General features: G+C 58.1%; 1 protein-coding gene across 7 annotated transcripts in view; it reads left to right on the plus strand.

Annotated features, from left to right (window-relative positions):
* Tead4 (TEA domain family member 4) overlaps positions 1-21,157 on the plus strand; it is a 55,282-nt gene that overhangs the window by 19,114 nt on the left and 15,011 nt on the right. For all 7 annotated transcript variants that reach the window (XM_013515542.1, XM_013515543.1, XM_013515545.1 and 4 more), the window contains 6 exons: positions 2,130-2,384; positions 14,464-14,528; positions 14,890-14,952; positions 18,580-18,708; positions 19,977-20,020; positions 20,389-20,444. In XM_013515542.1, coding sequence (XP_013370996.1) covers positions 2,130-2,384; positions 14,464-14,528; positions 14,890-14,952; positions 18,580-18,708; positions 19,977-20,020; positions 20,389-20,444 — 612 coding nt within the window. The remainder of the gene's footprint in view (positions 1-2,129; positions 2,385-14,463; positions 14,529-14,889; positions 14,953-18,579; positions 18,709-19,976; positions 20,021-20,388; positions 20,445-21,157) is intronic.

Below are 21,157 nucleotides of genomic sequence, written 5' to 3' on the forward strand. Positions count from 1 at the left end.
GGAAAGCCATAGTAACCCAGTTTTATCTTCTCAAATACTTCTTTTATTGTGTTTTCGTTCTTCAGTGTTAGTGATAAATTCCTCCATCTTTGTCTAAAAATGCATGAATTTAATCTTCATTCTTTTTTGTCTTTTTGAGGCAGGGTCTCCTTATGCAGTTCAGGCTGGCCTTGAGCTCACTTTGTAGCCCAGGCTGGTCTCGAACTCACAGCAATCCTCCTGCCTCAGCCTCCCGAGTGCTGGGATTATAGGTGTGCGCCGCCATGCCTGGCTTAATCTTCATTCTTGAGTTGCGCGTTTACAAGGTTTTCAGTTCTAGGTTAATGGCTGTTGTGTCTCCACAGCCGGAGGTGCTGTCTGAGCTCCTGGGGTAGGGGTGGGCCTCAGCGATGGACTGAGCACCTGCTCCTTTTCGGGCTCTGTCCCAGCCCCAACTGAGGGAGAGGCTTCCTCTGTGGATAATCTGTCCTTTTACATGCTGGAAGTTTTTAAAGTCTTGTCTTTACTTTTGGTATTCTGCAGCGTCCCTACAGATATGTATGTATTACTTTGTTTTCTGTATTCCCCTGTAAGAACCCCATTGGGTTCTTGCTGTACTCCAGGAAGGAACGGCAGCAAGAATGAGGAAAAAATAGACAAGAGACAAAAGGCTGGGGGTCAGGCGGAGGCCCTCTCTCTCCTGAGTGGAGAAGCGGGACTGCCCCAGAACAGTGGAGCGTTTATTTATACCCTCGAGAGGTTGTTTCATTTCAGCCTCTTTGCCCAGCAATCAGTTAGTAAGCTGCAGCGGCTTGTTTACGTGCTCCGAGGAGCTCCCGTGTTCTCAGGCTGGCTTCGTCCCGCACACATGGTTACTTTCCAGCCGCTCCTCACATTCCCCTCTGCGGAATTCTCCTTTTCCGGTGGTAGGGATCGAACCCGGGCCCTCAAGCTTGCTTGGTGGTTCTCTACTGTCTGAGCTGTGCCCCAGGCCCACTGTCTTAACCCTCCCCTTGTGTCAGTATGGTAGGTTCAGTAGTATTAAATATATTCATATTCTTTTTTTTTTTTTTTTAAATATATTCGTATTCTTGTATAGCTCGGCCCCTGGAACTTTTTTATCTTTGAAACCTAAAACTCCATCCGTTCAATAACAGGTTTCCATTGCTTCCTCCCCTGCACTGGCTGCCGGGAGCCAACAGCTGCGCAGTGTTTGACTCCTGCAAATGGCCGCCCTCACCTAACCTTGTCTCCTCAGGGCTGGTCCCAGTGCGTGTATAACAGGATTTCCTTCCTGAGTGGCGTTCTGCCGTGTCCATGTACTGCATCCGTTCATCCGGGCATGAGTCCTTGGGCTGCCTCTACCTTTGGTTATTGTGAATAGTGCTACCATGAACAGGGGTGTACAAGTAGTTTTGAGACCTCATTTCAATTCTTTTGGATATATACAGAGAAGTCGGACTGCTGGATCACATGGTAGCGCTCATTTATTTACCAGTGCCAGGGATCAAACCCAGGGCCTTTGACATGCTAGGCAAGTGCTTCTACCACTCCCTGGTAGTTGTTTGTTCTCTTCTTTTTACCCCCTTTGGGACTGAATCTAAGCCTTCACACTGAATTATATCCCCAGTCCTTATTTTTACTTTTTAATGTTGAGGCAGAGTCTTGATAAGCTGTCCGGGCTGGGCTTGAACTTGGCGATCCTCTTGCCTCAGCCTTCCAGAGTGCTGGGATGACAGGCGTGTGCCGTCAGCCCGGCTCTTTTTAAGTGAAGAGCCGCTCTGTTCCCCAGTGTTACACTGTTTTACACCCCTCAGCCGTGCACAGTACTCCGCACCCTCTTTGTGTGGTGTTGATCCAATGGCAGACAGGCCCTGGCACATGTTCTTGTTACCGTACCTCTGAGCCCTTGCCTGGTCCTAGTACCGTGCTTACTTAGGCTGTGCTTCGGTCATGCACCTTGCACAGGTGAGCAGTGGGAGTCTGCGGAGGGAGAGACCCTGCCCAGAGCCCTGGCCTCTGGACCCTCGTAGACCTCCAACTGGCTCCCTGAGGGCCCGGTTGGGGTTTGGTATTTCCTGGGTTGGCCTGGGTCCCGCGGCCTGGGCGGTTCTTTTACCACTCACTGGCCATGCTCTCCGTCTCAACAGATCCAACGGGCGCTCCTCCAAGCGGAGCCTTGGAGGGCAAGGCCGGCACCATTACCTCCAACGAGTGGAGCTCTCCCAACTCCCCTGCGGGGAGCAGCGTGTCCGGGGGCAGCCAGGCGCTGGACAAGCCCATCGACAATGATGCAGAGGGTGTGTGGAGCCCGGACATCGAGCAGAGCTTCCAGGAGGCCCTGGCCATCTACCCACCTTGCGGCCGGCGCAAGATCATCTTGTCGGACGAGGGCAAGATGTACGGTAAGGGGGCGGCAGGGCTGGGCAGCAGGCCACCAGGTTTGTGGTCCAGGCCTGGAAGACATGGAAGCAGGCAGCGTGGACACAAGTTTGTGGTCCTCTCCAGCCGCCTCTCGGGGCTTCTGCCAGGTGGGCGCTGCTTCCTTCTGCCCTGAGTCCCCAAGGCATGAGGGCGGCTCAGGAGAACCACGTGAGTGGGTGGGGAGGGTGGGGCCCCGTGGAGGAGATGCTGCAATAGTGGAAAATGTAAAGCTGTGCGTGTGAAAGGTGTGGGCAACGGCCTCGGACAGGGTGGAGCCCAGCGCTAGAGCGCTTGCCCAGCATGCTCCGGACTCTGGGTCCCATCGCCAGGATTGCAAGAAGGAAAGTCACTCACTCACTCCCTGCTCGCTTGCTCATCAGAGCAGGCTGAGCTTCTGGGAGCAGATCTGTCCAGTCCCTGCTTGTTATGTGGGCCGGGCAAGCGGACACCTCAGGAACTGTGTCCCAAGGTGGGCCGTTCCCGCGTCCAGCCGTGGTATGAGAAGGACGGCAGTCACACAGGCCCAGTGAGGAGAAAAACCAAAGTCAGGAGCAGCAGCTGCTGCAGGGCCCAGGTCAGGCTTTGTTCCTGTCTCGAAGGCCCCCGGGACCTCCAGTTTGATGGGGGCTTCAGGCCCGGACCTGAGGCCCGATAGCACCTCTGTACCTGGCTGACATCAGTGACGACAGTGGGCCCTGCCTGGGCCCCGACACCACGGCTCCAGGGCAGCTGCCCGCCTCTGGGGTGGTCATTCACGCTGTCCTCTTCCCCGAACGCTGGCGCCCTCCTCTCATGCAGACGCCTGTCCCAAAGGCCAGGGCTGGAGGTCAGGGTGGCAGGGTTGGTCTTGGGGGCTGAGGGTGCTGTCCCGCGCCTGTCTCCTAGCCTCTGGTGCGTGTTGGTGACCTGTGGTGTTCTTTAGCTGTGGCCGAGTCTCACCAGTGCTTGGCACTGCTGTCACCCAGCTGCCTTCCCAGCGTGTCCGCTTCTCCTGAGAACACCAGCTGTTGGATTGAGTGCCCATCTGAACCCCGTAGACCTCACTAACACCTCTCCAAAGCCTTCCGAGCGTGTCAGAAGTCGGCTGGGGGATAGGTCGGTGGTAGTCTTGCCTTGCCAGGAGCAAGGCTCTGGGTTCAAGTCCCAGAGCCACAGAACAAGACAGATAGCATCCGATGCTGAGGTTCTGGGTGGATATAATCTTTGGGGGACACCTTATGTCAGATTTCTGTCCCTGACAGACTGCTCGAGAAAAGCAGCTTCAAGGAGGACGGGGTTTATTTTGGTCCACGGTTTCAGAGATTTTAGTCCACGATCCCTCGATTCCGTGGTTTCTGGGCCTGTAGTGAGGCAGCGAGTGTGAGAAGGAGCAGTGGCTGCTGGGATGCAGAGCAGTGGAGGAGGAGGAGGGGTCCGGGGGCAGCGCACAGCCCCCAAGGACCTGCGTCCTGCAGTGAGGCCCCTCCTGAGAGCCACCGTCTCCTGTGAGCCTGTTCAGTGCAGAATCCATCAGCGAGTCCCCTGTTGACACGGCCGTGGCCTCCCCATCCAGGCACCATGCAGAGGCCCCGCTCTGAGCACTGCCGCCTTGGGGACCACGCCTTTAGCACGTGAGCTGGAGGGGACATTCCAGATCCGAACCATGATACTCCTCGACACTCTTGAGCCGACTGGAATCAAGTCTGCCTTGTCCCTGGCCCGGGGAGTGTGGGGCTCTGAGGGCTCTTGCCAGGCGTCTGTCCCCCAGTGTGGCAGTGGCTGCACCCTCACCCCAGATGGCCTCTGTGCTGGCCCCGGTTCAGGTGGGTCAGGCCCTGGGCAGGGGACTGGAGGCCGGACACTGTGTCTGATGACTCACCTGGCCTTCGTGAGCAGAGGTTCCTGCAGGGAGCCAGAAGCTGGCCTGTCCTCATCTCCCGTTACCGTCCCCGCTGAGCCAGGCCTGCTCCGTGGGGCAGGCTGACCCGCGGCCGTTGGGCAGGGCTGGCTCGGCCAGCGGGGAGGTATAGATAGCTCTGAGCTCACCCGCATGTGGGGTGGGGCCCCGGAGAAGGTGGGGAACGTTCTGCCCAGCCACAGACTCATCCCATGCTGGTGGTCTCCTGTCCTCTCCACTCCCCTTGGGGACCTGTGGTACCCCTTCAACGCCCCCAGCCCCATCCGGAGCCCCCAGCCAGCTGCTGGCGTTCCCGGGAGCCCTGTCTCAGCTCCCCACTTCCCCTCCCCAGCGGCTGTGACAGGGTGGGCCCGGCCTGCGGACACACACGGTTCTAGGACAGGCAGGCAGAGCCGGCTGCCAAGAGGAGGGTTCTCGGCCTGGGAGCAGGGGACCTGGCGTTAGCCCCGGAGAGCGGTGATTAGACCTGCACCCTGCCCAGGCCAGGGCGCGCCGGGCGCAGAGCCCACCCAGCGGGCCAGGCAGACATGCAGATGACATGCGGAGTGCACCGAGGATTAGCACCTGTTATTTCTGCTCCGTGCCGCCCACGCTTGCCGACTGTGCCCGCCCCTGGCACCTCTGGGCCCTCGGCGGCTCCCAGGGGTGCTAGCTCGCTGCTCACAGCTGCCTTCATTTCTGCCCTGTCACTGCCGTGCTGTCGCTCCGACTTCTCGCAGGCAGGCGGCCACTGGCCTGCGGTGCAGGGAGCAGGGGGTGGGGTTGGGCCCAGCACTTCTGTCCCTTCTGCCTCCCGCTCCTTGCAGCTCCGCTCGGCCCCGCTCCCAGCTCTTCGCGTCAACTCCCTCCTGCTCTGGAGGCCATGGCCGGCATAGTCCGTCTTCTGCACCCACAGCATTCTGCCCGCTTCCTTTGTCTTCCTGGAGGTGGCTCGTGAATCCCTGAGTCTTTCAGCTCCCCCCACTTTTTTGGCTCTTATTGAGACAGAGTTTGGATATGCATTTTAGGCTGTCCTCGAACTCACGGCGATCCTCCTGCCTCAGCCTCCTGAGTGCTGGGATTACAGGAGTGCACCACCACTCCTGGTTGTGTTCCCATTTGTTCTCTGCTATCCTCTCCTGTGTCCCAGCTTGGTGCGCCAGGCAGTCAGTACATTGTGTGTGTGTGTGTGTGTGTGTGTGTGTGTGTGTGTGTGTGTGGTACTAGGGAGTGAACCCGGGGGCTTCACACTGAGCTGCATCCCCAGCCTTTGCTTAGTTTTTATTTTGAGGCAATCTCGCTGAGTCCACTAAGTTTCCCAGCTGGGCTCACACTTGCATTCTTCCTGCCTCAGCCTCCCAGAGTGCTGGCATTTCAGGTGTGTCCCACACCCAGCTAGTCATTGCGCTCTTAGGAAGTGCCAGCCCCTGAGAGGCCGGGGCTGAGGGCTCGGTGCCTGTTCTTAGTGACTCCGAAGCCCCGCGGGAGAGACAGGAGGAGCAGCTTTGGAAAGTGAGCCGCCCAGGAGGTGCTCAGGCTGTAGACAGCTGGGGAAACAGAGGCTGGGCTAGCTTAGGGCGGAGGTCGTGCCTGAGCTGGCGGGGCCGGGCAGGTGCTGCAGGCCAGGGGGCTGAGAAATGAGAACGGGGCCCTGGCCCACACGTGTGTGGGACGTGCAGGGTACTTGGGGATCACCGTGAGGGTCAGGGCAGAGCGGTGTCAGATGCGCTGGGGGAAGGGACGCCGCACCCACTGCTAGTGGCGGGGCTGGTGGGAGGCAGAAGCCAGCAGGCCTGCAGGTGCGGGTGTGGCCAGGCTGGGGTCTGCACTGGGGGTGCATGGGGGGAGCTGAACCTCAGCCCCCCGCCCTTTGCTCTGCCCCTCGCTGGGTCCTGGTGTGGCTGGGGGCCCGGCTTTCTTGGAAACACTTTGTCCTGTGCCTGCTGCGACCTCAGCCAGGTTGTTTACCCTTCTGGAGCTTCACTTTCCTCCCTGTAGAGTGGAGAGAATAAAGCTGCAAGCAGGAGTGGTGGGGGTTTTGCTTATTTACTTTGAGTGGGAAAATAGGCATCCCGTCAAATTGATATTTACACCGTCTTTATGTGTGTAGCCCGTGGGCGTTGGGCGTATTCACGCTGTTTTACCTGCTGCTTCTCTTTCTTTCCTTCTCTCCCCCTCTCCCTCTCTCATGCGCTATCACTGAGCCACACCTCGTTGGCAGGCTGTGTTCAAGGTGCAGCCGTGCCGTGGGGTTTTCCTGTTGGTACGTTTTATATATACATGGTAATAACATCCGTCCTAAGGCTCTTGTTCCTGTACAGGATACAGCTTGCTTCTTTTTTCCCTGTTCTCCTCCCTCCCTTCAACCTCTCTTTGCCTCCTTATTTGTAAAAGGTTTGTTTCCATTTTTTCCTTCTATTTTTTCTTGTCCCTCCTTTCCCCCCTCCCCACTCCCTGTTCCCTTTCTCATTTGAACTTTTTCTTCCTATTTCACAATATCTATTACACATTTTTATCCTTATTTACCCTTTCGGTTTCTCACACCAGAGAACGACACGGTGTTTATACATCTGTGTCTGGTTTATTTTACTTAAGAGTGTGGTCTCAAGGTGCATCCATTTACCTAGAAATCTCTCAAGCATATCCTTCTTTATGGCAGAGTAGTACTCCATTATATTAAAAAAACCCACATCTTTATCCATTCATCAGTGGTGAGCATTTTGACTGTTTCTGAGATTTACCTATTACAAACTGTGCAACTATAGACAGGTGCGTCCGTATTGTAACGTGTTAGAACTCTGATCTTATTATGGCTGAGTAATATTTCCTTGTGTGCCTATACCGCATTTAGTTTATCCATGTACTTGTTGGTATATCTGGCTATGGTGGATAGTACTATGAACCCTGGTGTACAAATACCAGAACCCCTGCTTCCAATTCTTTCGGGGAGCTTAGGCATGGCCAACTCCTGGTAATTTTATGTTGGACTTTTTGAGGAACCAAAACCCAAACTGTCTTCTGCAGTGTTTACACCATTTTATGTCCCCATTAGCAACACACAAGGGCTCCAGTTTCTGCAGGTTCTCACCAACACTTGGGTTTTTTTTAACTCACTGTGTAGCCCAGGATGGCCTTGAACTCTCAGCAATCCTCCTGCCTCAGCTTCCTGTAGGCTGGGATCGCAGGCGTGTACCACCATGCCAGGCACCAACCCTTGTGGTTTCCCTTCCTATGACCACAACCGTCCTAGTGGATGCCAGTGCAGTTCCTCGGTGAGCAGTGATACTGTGGGACTGTCCATGAGTTCTTGGGACAAATGCCATCTTTCAGTGCTGCTGCAGGGGCCGGAGCTTGTGCAGTGCCAGGGTCCAGTGTGGAGGTCGTCCTTCTTTTCTCTCAGGGGCTCATGGTTGAGAGACCCTGTGCACAGGGCGTGCAGGCAGTGCAAGCTCCTTGGGCCTCGGCCTTCAGGGCTGGCAGGGCTTTTACCAGGAGCCTTGGGCCCTCCAGGGATGTTGGCGGTAACAGCTTGGTCGTCAGGCCCAATTTCCGCCTTCTCAAGCTGTCTCAGTCGATCCCTGGACAGAGAGAGACGGAGACAGAGACCCTGGTCATCTGGACGATGGGCATGGAGAGCAGGCCCGACCTGCTCGGGCAGTGCAAGCTCAGGAAGGGGCTTCGAGACGAGGATGCCGGGAGCTGAGGGGCCGCAAAGGCCTTCTCCTCGGTGACCTGGAGGGAGGGCTGCTGTGGAGAACGGAGGTGCAGAAGCAGTGCGGCCCGGCAGCACTTTGCAGGCTGGCGAGCGGGCTGAGGGCGCAGGAGAAAGCGGGCTGACGCTGGAGCACCCTGGGGAAGGCTCCGCCCTCACCCTGGGGTCAGGCGGTTCCTCCCCCCCCCCCTCCCATGGGTGGGCCCTGAGCCTGGACTGCAGTGCTAGAGCTCTGGACACATGTCCTCTGACAGATGGGCCACTGTCCTTCCCCACCCACTCACGCCTTCGCTGGGTTGGCCGAGGCCACCTGCCGCACTGCAGTGCCCACCTGGCCTCCCCCGAGGTCCCGCTGGCCACCTGCTTCCCTGGCCGGCGTGCCGTGGGAGGTGGTGCGAGGCCTCGCGCCCCTGCCCAGTTCAGGGCGCCGTGCCCCTCTGCGTCGCCTGCCCCTGCAGGGCACTGCTGCTGCCTCTCCCCGACCCTGGCCTCCAGCGACGTGTCGCCCAGCCTGCGTTGGCTTCTACCAGCTCTGATTGCCCCGCACGAGAGAGGGAAGATGAGGCAGGTCTCGCTTAGGACCCAGGTAGAGGACCACGGACCTTCTTTAGTCAGAGCCCTGGGGGCTCCGTTCCGCGTGGACGGAACCAGAATGGCCCTGGAGGACACGCACTGCCAGCCAGAGGCAGCAGCCGCTGGAGAAAGCCGTTGTGTGACAGTCGTGAAGCACTGTGGAGACGGCTGTGAATAAGTCACCTCCTGCCTGAGCTCCGGCTGCTTTTCCTCCGCCTGGAGAGGGCTGTGGGTCACGGGGCCCAGCCCCTGCGGTGGGAGAGGACCACAGCGCAGTGTCCCGAGGAGCGGCGCTGCACTGCAGCGGAAGAGCGGGTTCCGGACAAGACCGTGTGGACTTGAGGCCCGGTCACTTGCTGGCCCGTGTTCTGGAACAACTTTCTGAGCCTCTTTGTGCCTCAGTTTCTCTGCCTGTAGCATGGAGGTGATAGTGCCGGCAGCGGAACAGTTGTGCGGCTTGGAAGTGGGCTGCAGAGAAAGCCGTGACCCGCGTTCGCGTCCGTGTCTGCGTCTCTGGAGGTGTGTGCGGGAGACAGACGGTCTCTGGGACACGAGCCGAGGGGCCACAGGCAGAGACCATGGGACCGTCCTGTGTGCGTGCAGCCTGGGCTGCTGCCGGCTGGCTTGGCGGCCGTGGGATCCTGGGGTGAGCTCTAGAGGACACCCCCCACCCCCGTGTCAGCAGGAAGCTGCCCGGCTCCTCCGGCTCCGCTGGGCAGAGACCGCCCTGCACTCCCTTTGGAGGAGTGACTGCCCCGTCTCCCTGGCCAGAGCCGGGGAGGATGGGATTAGAGCCCAAGGAGGCTGCTGGGGCGGGCTGGACAGAGACCAGCGCGACACATCCTGCTGAGGGAAGCTGGGACCCCTGGCGCAAGGGCCCCCCTAGATGTGGCTCTTAATTAACCAACTCACAGGAGAGGGCAGAGGATGGGCTCACCTGGGACCCAAAGGGGGAGATGCCAGTCCACAGTTCAGGGTCCGTTAGACCGGAAGAAAGCTTTCTGACACCTATGCACAGGGGGGTAACGATAGTTAACGTGTGCTTCAAAATTTCTTTCCCTTCCCCCTTCTCCCCCCCCAACCCCCTCCCGGCTAGCCCGGCCTGGTCCAGCCCTAGGGCCTCATTCATGTTAGGGAAGTGCTCTACCGCTGAGCTATCCCCCAGCACCAAAAGAGTAAGTTTCAGATATTTTCTCCATGAAAACCGTACGTATCGGAGCGAGACATAGTGGCACGTACCTGTAATCCTAGCACTTGGAGACTGAGGCAGGACAATTTCCAGCTAGAGGCTGGTGAGGCTACATGGTGAGTTCAAGGCCATCCTGGACAATACAGTCACCCACCACGGCATGCTCCTGGGGGTCTGCACGAGTGCACTTGCTTAATTCCGCCTGACATACTGTCTGATGTCTCTCCCCAACCCGCCCTGTCATCGGAGGAGGACCTCCCCACATGGGGTGAGTCAAGGTGCTATCTCTTGAGAAAAACAAACACCCCCAAAAGGGTAAGTATCTGAGGTGATGGGTCTATTAATGAGCTTTATTTAAGCACCCCACATTGTATACATTATACCCTCCCTGTGCATCCCATAGGGTACAGTTAAAAACATTTCGAAGACAGCCGAGCCAGCCTTAGTCGCTTGGGTGTAGCCTCTGTGCCATCCCACCCACCCCGGCCAGCATGGCCTTCTGGCTGAAGAGCCCTTGAGACACGTGGGGTGAGGCACGGGGGCCTGGAGCCGGGGTCTCAGCCAGAGTAGGCTGGCCTGGGAGAGCCCTTGAACAACTGGGATCTTCCTGGGCCGGGTCCGGCACCACAGCAAGTGGAGCTCTAATCCCATCCTCCCCAGCTCCTCACCAGGAGCCACCGGGCGGGTCATCTTAGATCCATCTCCCGGTGGGTGTTCTGGGTGGGGTTTTCTGGCCTCTGTTTCCTCATCTGGCAAATAGATGTAATTACCTGCGCATGTGGGAGGAGGCGAGCCTTATACCTGGGACCCTTGCTCACATGAGCTCCTTCTTCATCCCTAAAGTTATTTTTTTGTTCGTTTGTTCTTTGAGATAGTCTTGCCATGTAGCAGGCTGACCCTGAACTCACAACGATCCTCCTGCCTCAGCCTCCCGAGTGCTGGGATTACAGATGTGCACCACCATGACCAGTATCAGTGATGTTAGCAGGTGGGGGTCTGGGGAGGCCCCCCAGGGAAGAGATAGCACCTGGACTCACCCCATGTGGGGAGGTCCTCCTCCGATGACAGGGGCGGGTTGGGGAGAGACATCAGACAGTATGTCAGGCGGAATTAAGCAAGTGCACTCGTGCAGACCCCCAGGAGCATACCGTGGTGGGTGACTGGCTGGGCTGTGCGCTCCTCCTGTCTGTCCCTGCCCCTCTGGTGGCCCAGGTCAGAAGGCAGACTCTTTGTGGATCTCGAGAAAAAGGCATTGTAACCTTGGGTATCCTTGTGTCCTAAACCTTCAGTTTTTCTAAAAGTAGAATTTTAAGATTACAGTTTTCCTTGTCTCCTTTTTACCTGTCTTTTTTTGTATACTGACTCAGCTGACAAACAGTAAACTATATGTAAAGCGGCTAAGTGATGAGTTCTGAGATACGGAACGTATCCATCGCTCTCAGGTGGTTGGTTGGTTGCTCACTTGATTTATCTATTTATTTTTGTAGCGCCTGGCTGGAAGCCGAGGCCTTGTCACTGTATCTCATGCTTTTCCTCAAAGAGAGCCTCTCAACTTTTAAATGCCTCCGCCCCCACAAAGTTACAGATTTGCTCACTTACAGAAAAGCTCCGGGGAGACCAGCGCTTTGAGAATTGCCTCAACTGCGGCCTTGGCCGCTCCTGCCTCTAATCCCACCGTCTGGGAGACTGAGGCAGTTTAGCTCACCCCGTGTTTTAGAAGGCTGGATCAGTTTACCCCGGGTATCTGGTCAACATCTTACCGCCCACCTCTTTGTCATCCATTTAACAAACACTGGTCAAGAGCATACAATATGCAGGCCATTTTCTGGGTGTCCTGTTTCGATAAGCCTAAATGGAATTTTTTTTTTTTTTTTTTTTTTTTGGTGCTGGGAGTTGAACTCATAACCTCATGCTTGCTGGGCAGGTACTGAGCCACTGAGCTAAATCCCTGGCCCATAAGTCACTTTTCTCCTTCTTGGGTGGGGAGGAGACGTGTGGGAGGAAAACCCAGACAGCTGAGTGCTGGGGTAGGGGGGACCTCAGCCCTCCGGGTGGCCGGGGAAGACCCCCTGACAGCGGCATCTGGGCCCTGAGCCAGCACGTCGGGGCAGACGCACCCTGGAGAGGAGCAGTGAGCCCGGCACCTCCAGGACATGGAGGAGGTGGGGCTGCGGGGAGTGAGCTGGGTGGTGGACAGCCGGTGGGGGTTTCCAGGCTGTTGTAGGGACTTGAGAACTTCTACTTTTTAGAAATAAGGTTTCATTATGATGCCCAGCTTAGCCTCCTTGGTGGGATTTAGACTTTTGCTTTTGAGTATTGGGAATTAAACCCAGGGCCTTCACATACTCAGCTACATGCCCAGCCTTTAAAAATTTTTTTTTATTTTGAGATAGGGTCTCATCAAGTTACCCAGGCCGGGCCAGCTCATTTGCAGGGACCAGGCTTGAGCTTGGCGATCCTCCTGCCTCAGCGTCCCGTAGTGCTGGGATTACAGCGTGTGCCACCATGCACGGCGACTTAGACCCTTTTATTCTGCGGACGATGGGAAGCCGGCGGATGGCTCTGGTTGTGGTAGGATCACTCCGCGTCTGTGTGGAGCACAGACTGAGGAGGAATCCCAAGTGGGAGGTGTATATTGTTCAGGCTGGATCATGGTTGTTTGGACCACGGCAAGAGTGCGGGTAAACAGCCCAGTTCTGGGTACATTTCAAAGGTTCAGAGACCCATTCATCCCGTCTTCAGTCGTTTCGTCTGGTCAGGAGGTGCCAGGTACTGCGGATAGACGCGGGTGAGGCTGCGGCCTCTCCCCCAGAGGTGTCCGGAGTCCAGCACACACCGTGACTAGCCAGAGCTGCCTGTGTGCAGAGCTGTTCCCTGGATGTCGCTGGCCTCCAGGGTGCCCTGCCTTCCCCACGCCCCAGCTCTCCCATTGCCAACCTCGAGACTCCTGCCCATCGGCTCCAGAATGGGCGCCTTCGCCCCGCTTCTTCCTCGTCCCTTCCATTCCTGAATGAGGCTACTCACTTAGGCTCAAGATGTGTCCATTGTCCAGAGAAGGCAACTGAGGCCGCCAGTGGTCTCACTCAGCCAGACTCAGGCTCTAGCTCCTATGCCTGTACAATTTTAACTGGACACGAAAAACCCTGAAGGAATAGACTTAAGAAGAGAAGGCAAGGACAGATGTGGTGGCCCGTGCCTATAATCCCAGCACTCGGGGAGGCTGAGGCAGGGAAACTGCAAGTTTGAACCCAGTCTGCGGGGTTTAGTGACTTAGCAAGGCTCTGTCTCCAAGCTTGAAGAAAGGGCATATAAAGAAAAAAGAGAGTGAAGGATGAGAGGGAGGCGAGGGAAGTGGCTTTCCACAGCACCACAGCTCCTTCGTGAGGCCGTGGGCTCAGCCTAGCTCCACAGGCCCAAGTCCCGTGACCCCTGGCGCCAGAGCTCACGTCGACTTCCTTGCAGTCTGTAGCGGCAGCCTGGGTGCCCGGAGTCAGACCTGGGGTAGAACTGTCGAGCGTGACGGGCCGCTCAGCGCCTTTCCCTGGAAAGCTCCAAGGGCAGACATCTTGCTAGACTCAGTTTCAGGGGCAGACCAGCTCGCAGGCAGATTGTCCCCTCCCCGCTTCCTCAGACACGGGCCGGCCAGGGCGCCCAGGCCAGCGAGTGTGCTGGCAGGCGGCACCTCTGGAGGGTGGCCTCTTATCCCGCCTTGGCAGTGGGGAAAGGTCAGCTGGGCGGCCAGTGTGGCCCTGGCCAGACGATCTGGTTACAACCCAGGTGGCACACGGCCCGCCTGGCTCACCTGCCCCTGCATCAGCAGCTCCCCTGTGGCTACTCCGGCCCCAAGAGAAGAGAGTGATGACTCCCCACCCGAGCTCTCCTCCCCTCACCCAGTCTGCCTCGATGGTCCACCCCTTGTCCTCGAGCCCATCCTTTCTCTAGCACAGCTGGGTCTGTTGAGGCACTCCTCCCCAGCAAGGTGCTGAGCTCTTTGAAAGCAGGGAGCCTTCTTTGGTTGTGTCACTGGTGATAATACAACCAAGGACACTTTGGGGCTTCTACAGTCCAAGGTCCTGCAGCCACGGCACCTGCCTGCCCGCCCGAGTCAGCTGTGGGTAGAAGCGGGCGCTGAACGGTTTGGTTGCCTGACTGGTTTTTACAGGAAGTAGGCTGAGCAGGGCTCTGCCGCGCAGCTGCACCCCTGGCCGAGGTTCTGCTGTCTGAGTGATGGCCCAGACTCTTCTCCGGGTACACTCGGCATCTCAGCATGTGGGATGCCTGTGCAGTGGTTACCCACACACAGGATATCTAATAAGGCTCTGCCCATTTCCGAAGGCCGTGGGAACCTCACACGGGACGCCCAAGGGCCAGACACTTCCCAGAGCCACCCAAGTGTGCAGGGCAGGCCAGGGTGGAGAGAGGAATGATGCCGGGCGCCCAGGGGCTCTGGAGGTTCCTCGGGCTGTAAGTGACCAGCAGCCTGCCGGCCCTGTGACCTTTGTGTTCTCAGGTCACCAGTCCAGCTGGTGAGGCCCTGGCTTCCTCTTGCTGTGGGGATCCCTGTGCTCCACGGACAGCAGGCCTGTGTGAATCGCCACCCAGGTCTCCACTCAGGGCAAGCAGAGCAAGGAGAGGTCCCTCAGGGAAGCCACCTCCTGTTTCCCTTTCTTCTGTCCTCTTCCCCACTGAGAGGCCACCCTGTCTCTGCAGGTCGCAACGAACTGATTGCCCGCTACATCAAGCTTCGGACAGGGAAGACGCGCACCAGGAAGCAGGTGGGTTGGGAGACAGGTGCAGCCCCGGTGCAGTACCTCAACTCCAGCTTGCGCCCAGGGCCCTGACCCTCCCCAGGACCATGCGTGGGCTTTTGGAGCAGGGCGGCTCCAGCTTCCCAGGGACCCCATTCTGTCACCTAGGAGGAAGCTCCTGCCTCACGGGGAGTACCAGCCCCTCTGCAGGACAGCGGAGGGGACAGCAGACATTGCCACTGCCCTTGGGAGGCGTAGCCACACTCGGGACTCTCTGAGCGCCTCCTGGGTGGCTTTCATTTACTCAGTCTGCACAGACGAGGGTGGAGGGCCGAGGGGGGACGGCTGCTTGGACGGTGAGCACAGCAGCCCTCTCCCCCTCCCGAAGGTCTCTAGCCACATCCAGGTACTGGCTCGACGCAAAGCCCGTGAGATCCAGGCCAAGCTCAAGGTGAGGCACACAGCAGCGGTGGGAGGGGGGAGGCACCGGGGCTCCGTGCGGCCAGCTTTCTGAAGTTGGGGCTCTTTTTCCAGAGGCAGCGTCTCCCTGTGGGCTCAGGGGCGGGCTGCTTGTGTGCCGAGCCCGGGGCCTGCTGCGGGGCAGTCGGGATGAGCCTGAGGCTGCCCTCCACTGGACCTCAGGGTCTGGTGTGTGCGTGCCAGGCACCTGAACCCTGGTGACCTGCAGGCCGGGCTCCTTCTGAGCCACACCCCCTGGCCTCAGCTCAGGGGGGCTTATCTGGCTCAGAGCAGCCAGGTCGCCCTCCAGACCCCTTTCCTTGCAGACTTCCTCGAGTTGCTGGGTCTCTCCAGACCCTGCAGCACCCTCAGCCACGGCCCGAGAGTGGCAGGGCTTGGACGTATTGCAGTAGAATTGTTGGAATTCCTTGCTGCCCTGGGGGACTTGCGGTTCCTTTGCCTCCCTGCAGAGCCTCTGCTGATGGGAAACCAGGCCTCCTACTGTCTGGAACCCGGGGCCTTTTTGGTGATCGCTAGGCAGGAGCAGGCGAACCACAGAGGTGTTTACCACCTTGGCAGCCAGTAGGAAAACTCTAACATCTGGCCACAGAATTAAACAACTAGTTTACAAGCTTTTTAAGCATTTTTATTTATTTTTTTGAGACGGGTCTTGCTATGTAGTTCAGGCAGGCCTTGAACTTACTATGTATTCCAAACTGGCCTTGAACTTGTAGAGATCCTCCTGCCTCAGACACCTAAGTGCTGGGATTACAGTTGTGTGCCACCTTGCCCAGCTACAAAGAAAAATATTTTTAAAGCAATGAAAATCCCCTTTTTATTTTCCCCCCCAACAAAATCTCAGCCAAGTATGCTCAGGAGCTGTTCTGCTTGTAGCTGGGTTGGTGAGGAACAGGCCAGAGAGCCCCCGTCCCATACAGCCTGCATCTCTACTAAGCAAGAACCCAGGGCACCTCAGAACCCAGTGCAAGAGGCACAGACATAGGTGATCTCACAAGTCCCAGCTGGTTCCACAGCCCAGGGCCCTGCCGTTGGCCTCTTAAATCAAGTTGGTGGGAGCTGTGGACCTTGCTGGCTTCTAGCAAGCCACACCCACCACCAGCCCAGCTGTCACTGCACCCCGCAGCTGCGGCCAGGCACCTTGTTCCTCTGCCCCTGGGACAAGTGGCCTGGCCGCAGCTGCGGGCCCTGCCTAGAGCCCTGCTTGCTCCTCACGTCCTCTCTCTCTGTCTGCCTCCAGTTCCTTGGGCTGGCAAGCGGCAGGGTGGAGGACAGATTTCCCAGTATTGTGTTTTAGAGCGTCCAGGGAAGGGTCAATTCCTGTGGGGCTGCTGTACTGCCCATGTGTGGTTCAGAGAGTCACATGCACCCTTGCCCCCGGCTGCCGTCTGGGGTCAAGGACAGGCGTTTGTGGACTGCTAGACTGGAGCCACAAACCCTCCAACAGGGGAAAACGTCATCCTTGTGTTTGTGTTTCCCTAGAGAGAACATTTTCCTAGATAGAGGATTTTGTCCTATTCTTAAAGGGTTCTGGGACCCAAAGTGAGCAGGTGCTGGGTGGACAGTGAGGCCAGGTAGCCATCTTCGGGCTGTGACGGTGCTGAAGCCCTGTCTTGCCCTGTCTTTCCCTCCCAGGCCGCAGGGGCATGGGCTGGTCACAGCCTCCGAGGGAGGGCTCCTTTCACCTCTCATGTCCCCAAGAGGTGACAGTGATACGGTGGGGTCACAGCTGAGGTTCCCTGTCACTGGAGCATTCAGCAACTCCCAGCTCTGCTCCTGGCCACTGTTGTCCTTCCCAGTCCTCCCTTCTACTTCCTGCTGACTCCCAGCTAAGCCGCTGAGGATGTGGTTTCCTGAGCCAGTCATTTGTTTGGACCAGGGATCCGGGAAGGGATGCGAGTTGCTGGCATGCAGCGGGTGGAGCTGGGGTTGATCTCAGAGTCTGGCCCACAGCCCGCCACGTTGTCCTGTCTTCTGAAGGGAGAGGCAAGGGTAGAGGTGCTCTGCCACTGAGCTGTGTCCTTAGCCCAGCCGCAGGTGCTTCAGCTTACAATGGGGTTCCTGCTATTCTCTATCCTCCTGGGAGCTAAAGTGGTAACATGCTCAGGACCTTCCATGTGCTGTTGTAGGCCATACCCTGGCACAGTCTGCTGGGTGCTGGCTGCACGGCCAAACAGTGCTGGGTGCTAGGTGGGCACCTCTGAGCTTTGCAGCCACTGTACTTCCTGCCTCTTGTGGATCAGGGCTCTCGTGTGATCAGGGAGATGATCCTGCTGTGGTCACTTGGGAGCCACAAGAATCTCCTGTAGTTCTCAACTTCTGTAGCACTCAAGGGATGCCTGGGTCACCAACTGAGTGATTCATTTGCTTTTCCATTTGAAATAGTTCATCATAGCTGGGGGTTTGGCTGGGTGGAAGAGCACATGCTTAGCATGCATGAAGCCCTGGGTTTCATGTGTAGCCCATACACACATACATATGCTACACTATTCATCATAAAGATTCAGAATTTCTAGTCAGAACTCTGGAGTCAACCTAACCAAGCCATGCAGCACCTGTAAAGCTGCATGTGCTGAATAGCACTTATAGTCTCAGTGTATGTGCAGTCTTATTTTGGACAAAGATGAAATTCCCATTAGGCTTTTTGACATAGAGATTGTCTCAGCAGCTTGGAAGCCCCTTCGGGACTGTGGAGCCCAGGCGGGGAAGCACTGGCTTATACAAGTATGACACTGCTCTGGCATTTGTTCGCTTCTCCAGGGGTGGAGACCCGGGCCTTGCACATGTTAGGCAAGTGCTCCACCATGGTGTAAGGCCCCCAGCCTGGCATGGTTATTACCAGTGCCATACCAAGGGCTTCCAAATGCTCGTGCGGTCAGGGCCTGTGCAGGCTGAATGCGTTCTTTGGGTCCTTTGAAGCCATAGGAAGCAGACGGTGGACACTGACATTCTGACACTTGAAAGGTAGGCGAGTCCCGTGGTACCTGCAGTGCAGAGGCACCGTAGTGCAGGACTAAGGCAGGTGGGGCCAGAGGACACTGCCCTTTGCCTCAGACAGCCCCCGTGGCCAAGGGTGATCCCTTGTGCACGCTGAGAAGATACCAGCAGATACCACGATCCATACCATCTAGGTGCTGAGGTTTAGGGGTGTGGGAGTGAACAGGGTTAAAGATTCTTGTTCGTAATTTTTCCTGTCCCTCCTCCCTCCCCTCCCAGCCGCCCTCCCCTCCCTGGAGTTGCGGGTGGGACCCAGGGCCTTGCACATGGTAGAGCACTTTGATAGTATATGCAAACCCTGGGTTCCACCCCTACTACTGAATGAAAAAAAAAAAAAATGTCTGGCAGGTGATCCCCAAGGCCCTTTTAAGCCCTGATGACATAGGCAGGGCAGTATTTTACTGCTGTGACAGAGAGAAGACGGATCAGAGAAACCAAGTGACAGTCCAGGACAAACCAGTAGGGCTGCCCAGACGTAGTGGCTGGCCTCTAGGTCTTCCTGGCTGTGGTCATTGCACCAGCTTCCCTCACCCCGGGCCAGCCGCTGCCTCGCCTGAGCCTGCACGGTGCCCTGCTGAGGTCCTCCCTCCCACTGTCCCCCCAGGATCAGGCAGCTAAGGACAAGGCGCTGCAGAGCATGGCTGCCCTGTCATCTGCCCAGATCATCTCAGCCACCGCCTTCCACAGGAAAGTGGCCCTCGCCCGGGGCCCAGGCTGCCCAGCTGTCTCAGGGGTAAGTGGGCCGGCCTTCTGCAAGCCGGGAGCAGAGCCCAGCATGCTCCAGTTTTTCTCAGTCAGATCCTTTCAGGCAGGAGTGGATACGGGGAGGGGATACCAGGACCCCAGTGCTGGCCTGAGTCGCAGCTCGACTGGTGGAACCATGTTGTTGGGGCCTTCTGTGGTGACCCAGCCGGCCTTTAGGCAGGGCAGAGCGCCCGGCCTGGAGCTGACGGCCGAGTTGGTCTGGTTCACAGATGAGAAGCTGAAGTCCGGGGAGTAGAGCTGAAGCATAGCAGCAGCACATACGACCTTCAGGAGCGGCCGCTCAGCCCGAGGCCACTCCTGCTCAGGACCCCAATACCGCCTCCCTCCAGGTGGAGGACAGCTAGTGCCCGGGCACAACCCGTGGCCCGGATGTCACATTGCCCGGCTGCTCAGCCAAGGCCCGGTTGGGTGTGCTGTGGAAATGTTCCAAGAGCGCGCCTGCTTCTGGGGCTGCGTCCTCCCGGGGTCTTCGAGGCTGTAGGGCCCAACAGCACCGCCCTGGGCACGTGGGGAAGGGGCAGGTCCTGTGTTCTGTGGGCTCCTTGTCCTTCGCATTTCAAAGATTCCTCCAGAGAGCACTACGTATCAGGATGTTAAAGAGACGTGACAGATGGCCACATGGGCAAGTCGGCTTGGCACGTGTAAAGTTTGCTTTGGTGCTGAGGATGGAACCCAGGGCCTCATGCGTACTGAGCACACTCTGCCCCTGAGCTGCGCCCTGAGCCCCTAAGTAGACTTCCTGACCCTAGGCCAGTGACGGCGAACCGCCATCAGACAAATGTCCAGACCGCAACCCCAAATCCTGAGTACTGAGGTTTTAGTTTAGAAAAAAAACAGCTGTTACCAATGCTCAGCTGCGGGGGATGTGGCTGTGTACCCGCCACAAGGGCTGTGTGTCCGCTGCAGCAGGCTGTGGGTTCGCCACCACTGCCTTTGGGGTCTGAAGCGTACGTGCTGAGGAGCTCTGGGAACCTGCACGGGACGAAGGCAGCGTGCAGTGTTTGCCCACCTGCATGTTTGTCTGTGGAGCACCTTCCCCACAGGGCCTTGCCAGAGCCTAGCACAGCGGGGCATGCCCTGCAGCCTGCTAGCGTTAGCAACTAGACAAGGATATCAGCATCCCTTCCTCCACTGCTGGGGTCAGCGCACAGGCTCCCTGCAGCCAAGGCCCTGCTGTCTCCCTCAGCGCCGGCCCTGTGTCCACAGCCGTGCTGACTGTACTTTTTGCCTTCTCAGTTTTGGCAAGGAGCTCTACCAGGCCAAGCCGGAACGTCCCATGAGTGAGTATGGCCTGGGGTCTGCCACTGCTTGTCCTCTGAAGTCAAACCAGAAGCGGAGCAAACCAAGCCTGGCCACGGGAGAGGGGTGGGACACAGTCCATGTGCAGCGCCCACACCCTGGGTGCTGTTTGCCGGAACTCCTGTTCGTGCAGGGTGTGGCTAGGGCTGAGCTTCGCGCTCAGGGCTAAGAGTCAGACCTCGGGCTGTCTGGGGAGGCCGGGGAAGGGCGGATCAGCCGAGGAAGCTGAGGGAGGTGGTGGGGAAGGGGGCGGTGAAGGCCCCGGGACCATGGCGGTCAGAGGGGCCTGCCGCACAGAGGCGCTGGGCCTGCTCCAGGCAGCCGACGTCCCTTCTCTCCTTCCCCACAGTGTGAAGCCTTTCTCTCAACAAACCTACACTGTCCAGGCTCCGCTGCCTCTGCCAGGTGGGTCCCACTGGATGGCTCCATGGACACCGTGCCCCTGTGGCTCCTGCCCCAGCAGCCGGCCCCCTGCACGTCCATCTTAGATGCTGCCCCGCTGTGGGCCGGCCACGAGTCTCGGGCTGCTGCCTGCAGCCGGTCCTTCCCCTCAGCTGTGTGCCGAGCTCCTCGTCCCCCTGTGTGGCCCCGACTGCTGCCCTCAGCAGCTCACTCAGTTCAGAGGCCTCGCTGTGCCGGGGCACTGGCCCCCCGGGCAGCGTGTGCCCCTGAGTGCCTCCCACGGGGCAGGGCTGAGGACGTCCTGCCGCAGCCTGGCCTCTTCCCAGCTGAGGGGACCTGAGGGAAAAGGCCCGGAGGGGCCGGACAGGGAGGCTGTTCAGGTGTACCCGGGCGCCCCGCCGCCCCTCCTAGGACACGGCCTTGGCGCCAGGCCGCCCTCCTGCCCCCAGCTTGGAGGCTGCCTCCTTGCCAACAGTCCGGCCCGGGCCCTGGGCTTCCTGCCTCCCTGGGTACCTGAGCGCTGCTCACCCTCGTGCCCACACGGACCGTCGCCGAGTCCGGTGCAGTCCCTGCTCTCTGCCCACGGCGGTGCAGCCCTAGCCAGGTCCCCCCACATTGCCGCAGTGGCCTCTTCCCGGCTCCGCATCGCCTTTGCCGTCCTGTGATGCTCTGGATGCCCGTCTTGCCATGGTGCTTCTGGGCTGAACGTTTGTGAG

Source organism: Chinchilla lanigera, unplaced genomic scaffold (genome assembly GCF_000276665.1).
Source record: "Chinchilla lanigera isolate Chin_1 unplaced genomic scaffold, ChiLan1.0 scaffold00028, whole genome shotgun sequence".
NCBI lineage: Eukaryota > Metazoa > Chordata > Mammalia > Rodentia > Chinchillidae > Chinchilla > Chinchilla lanigera.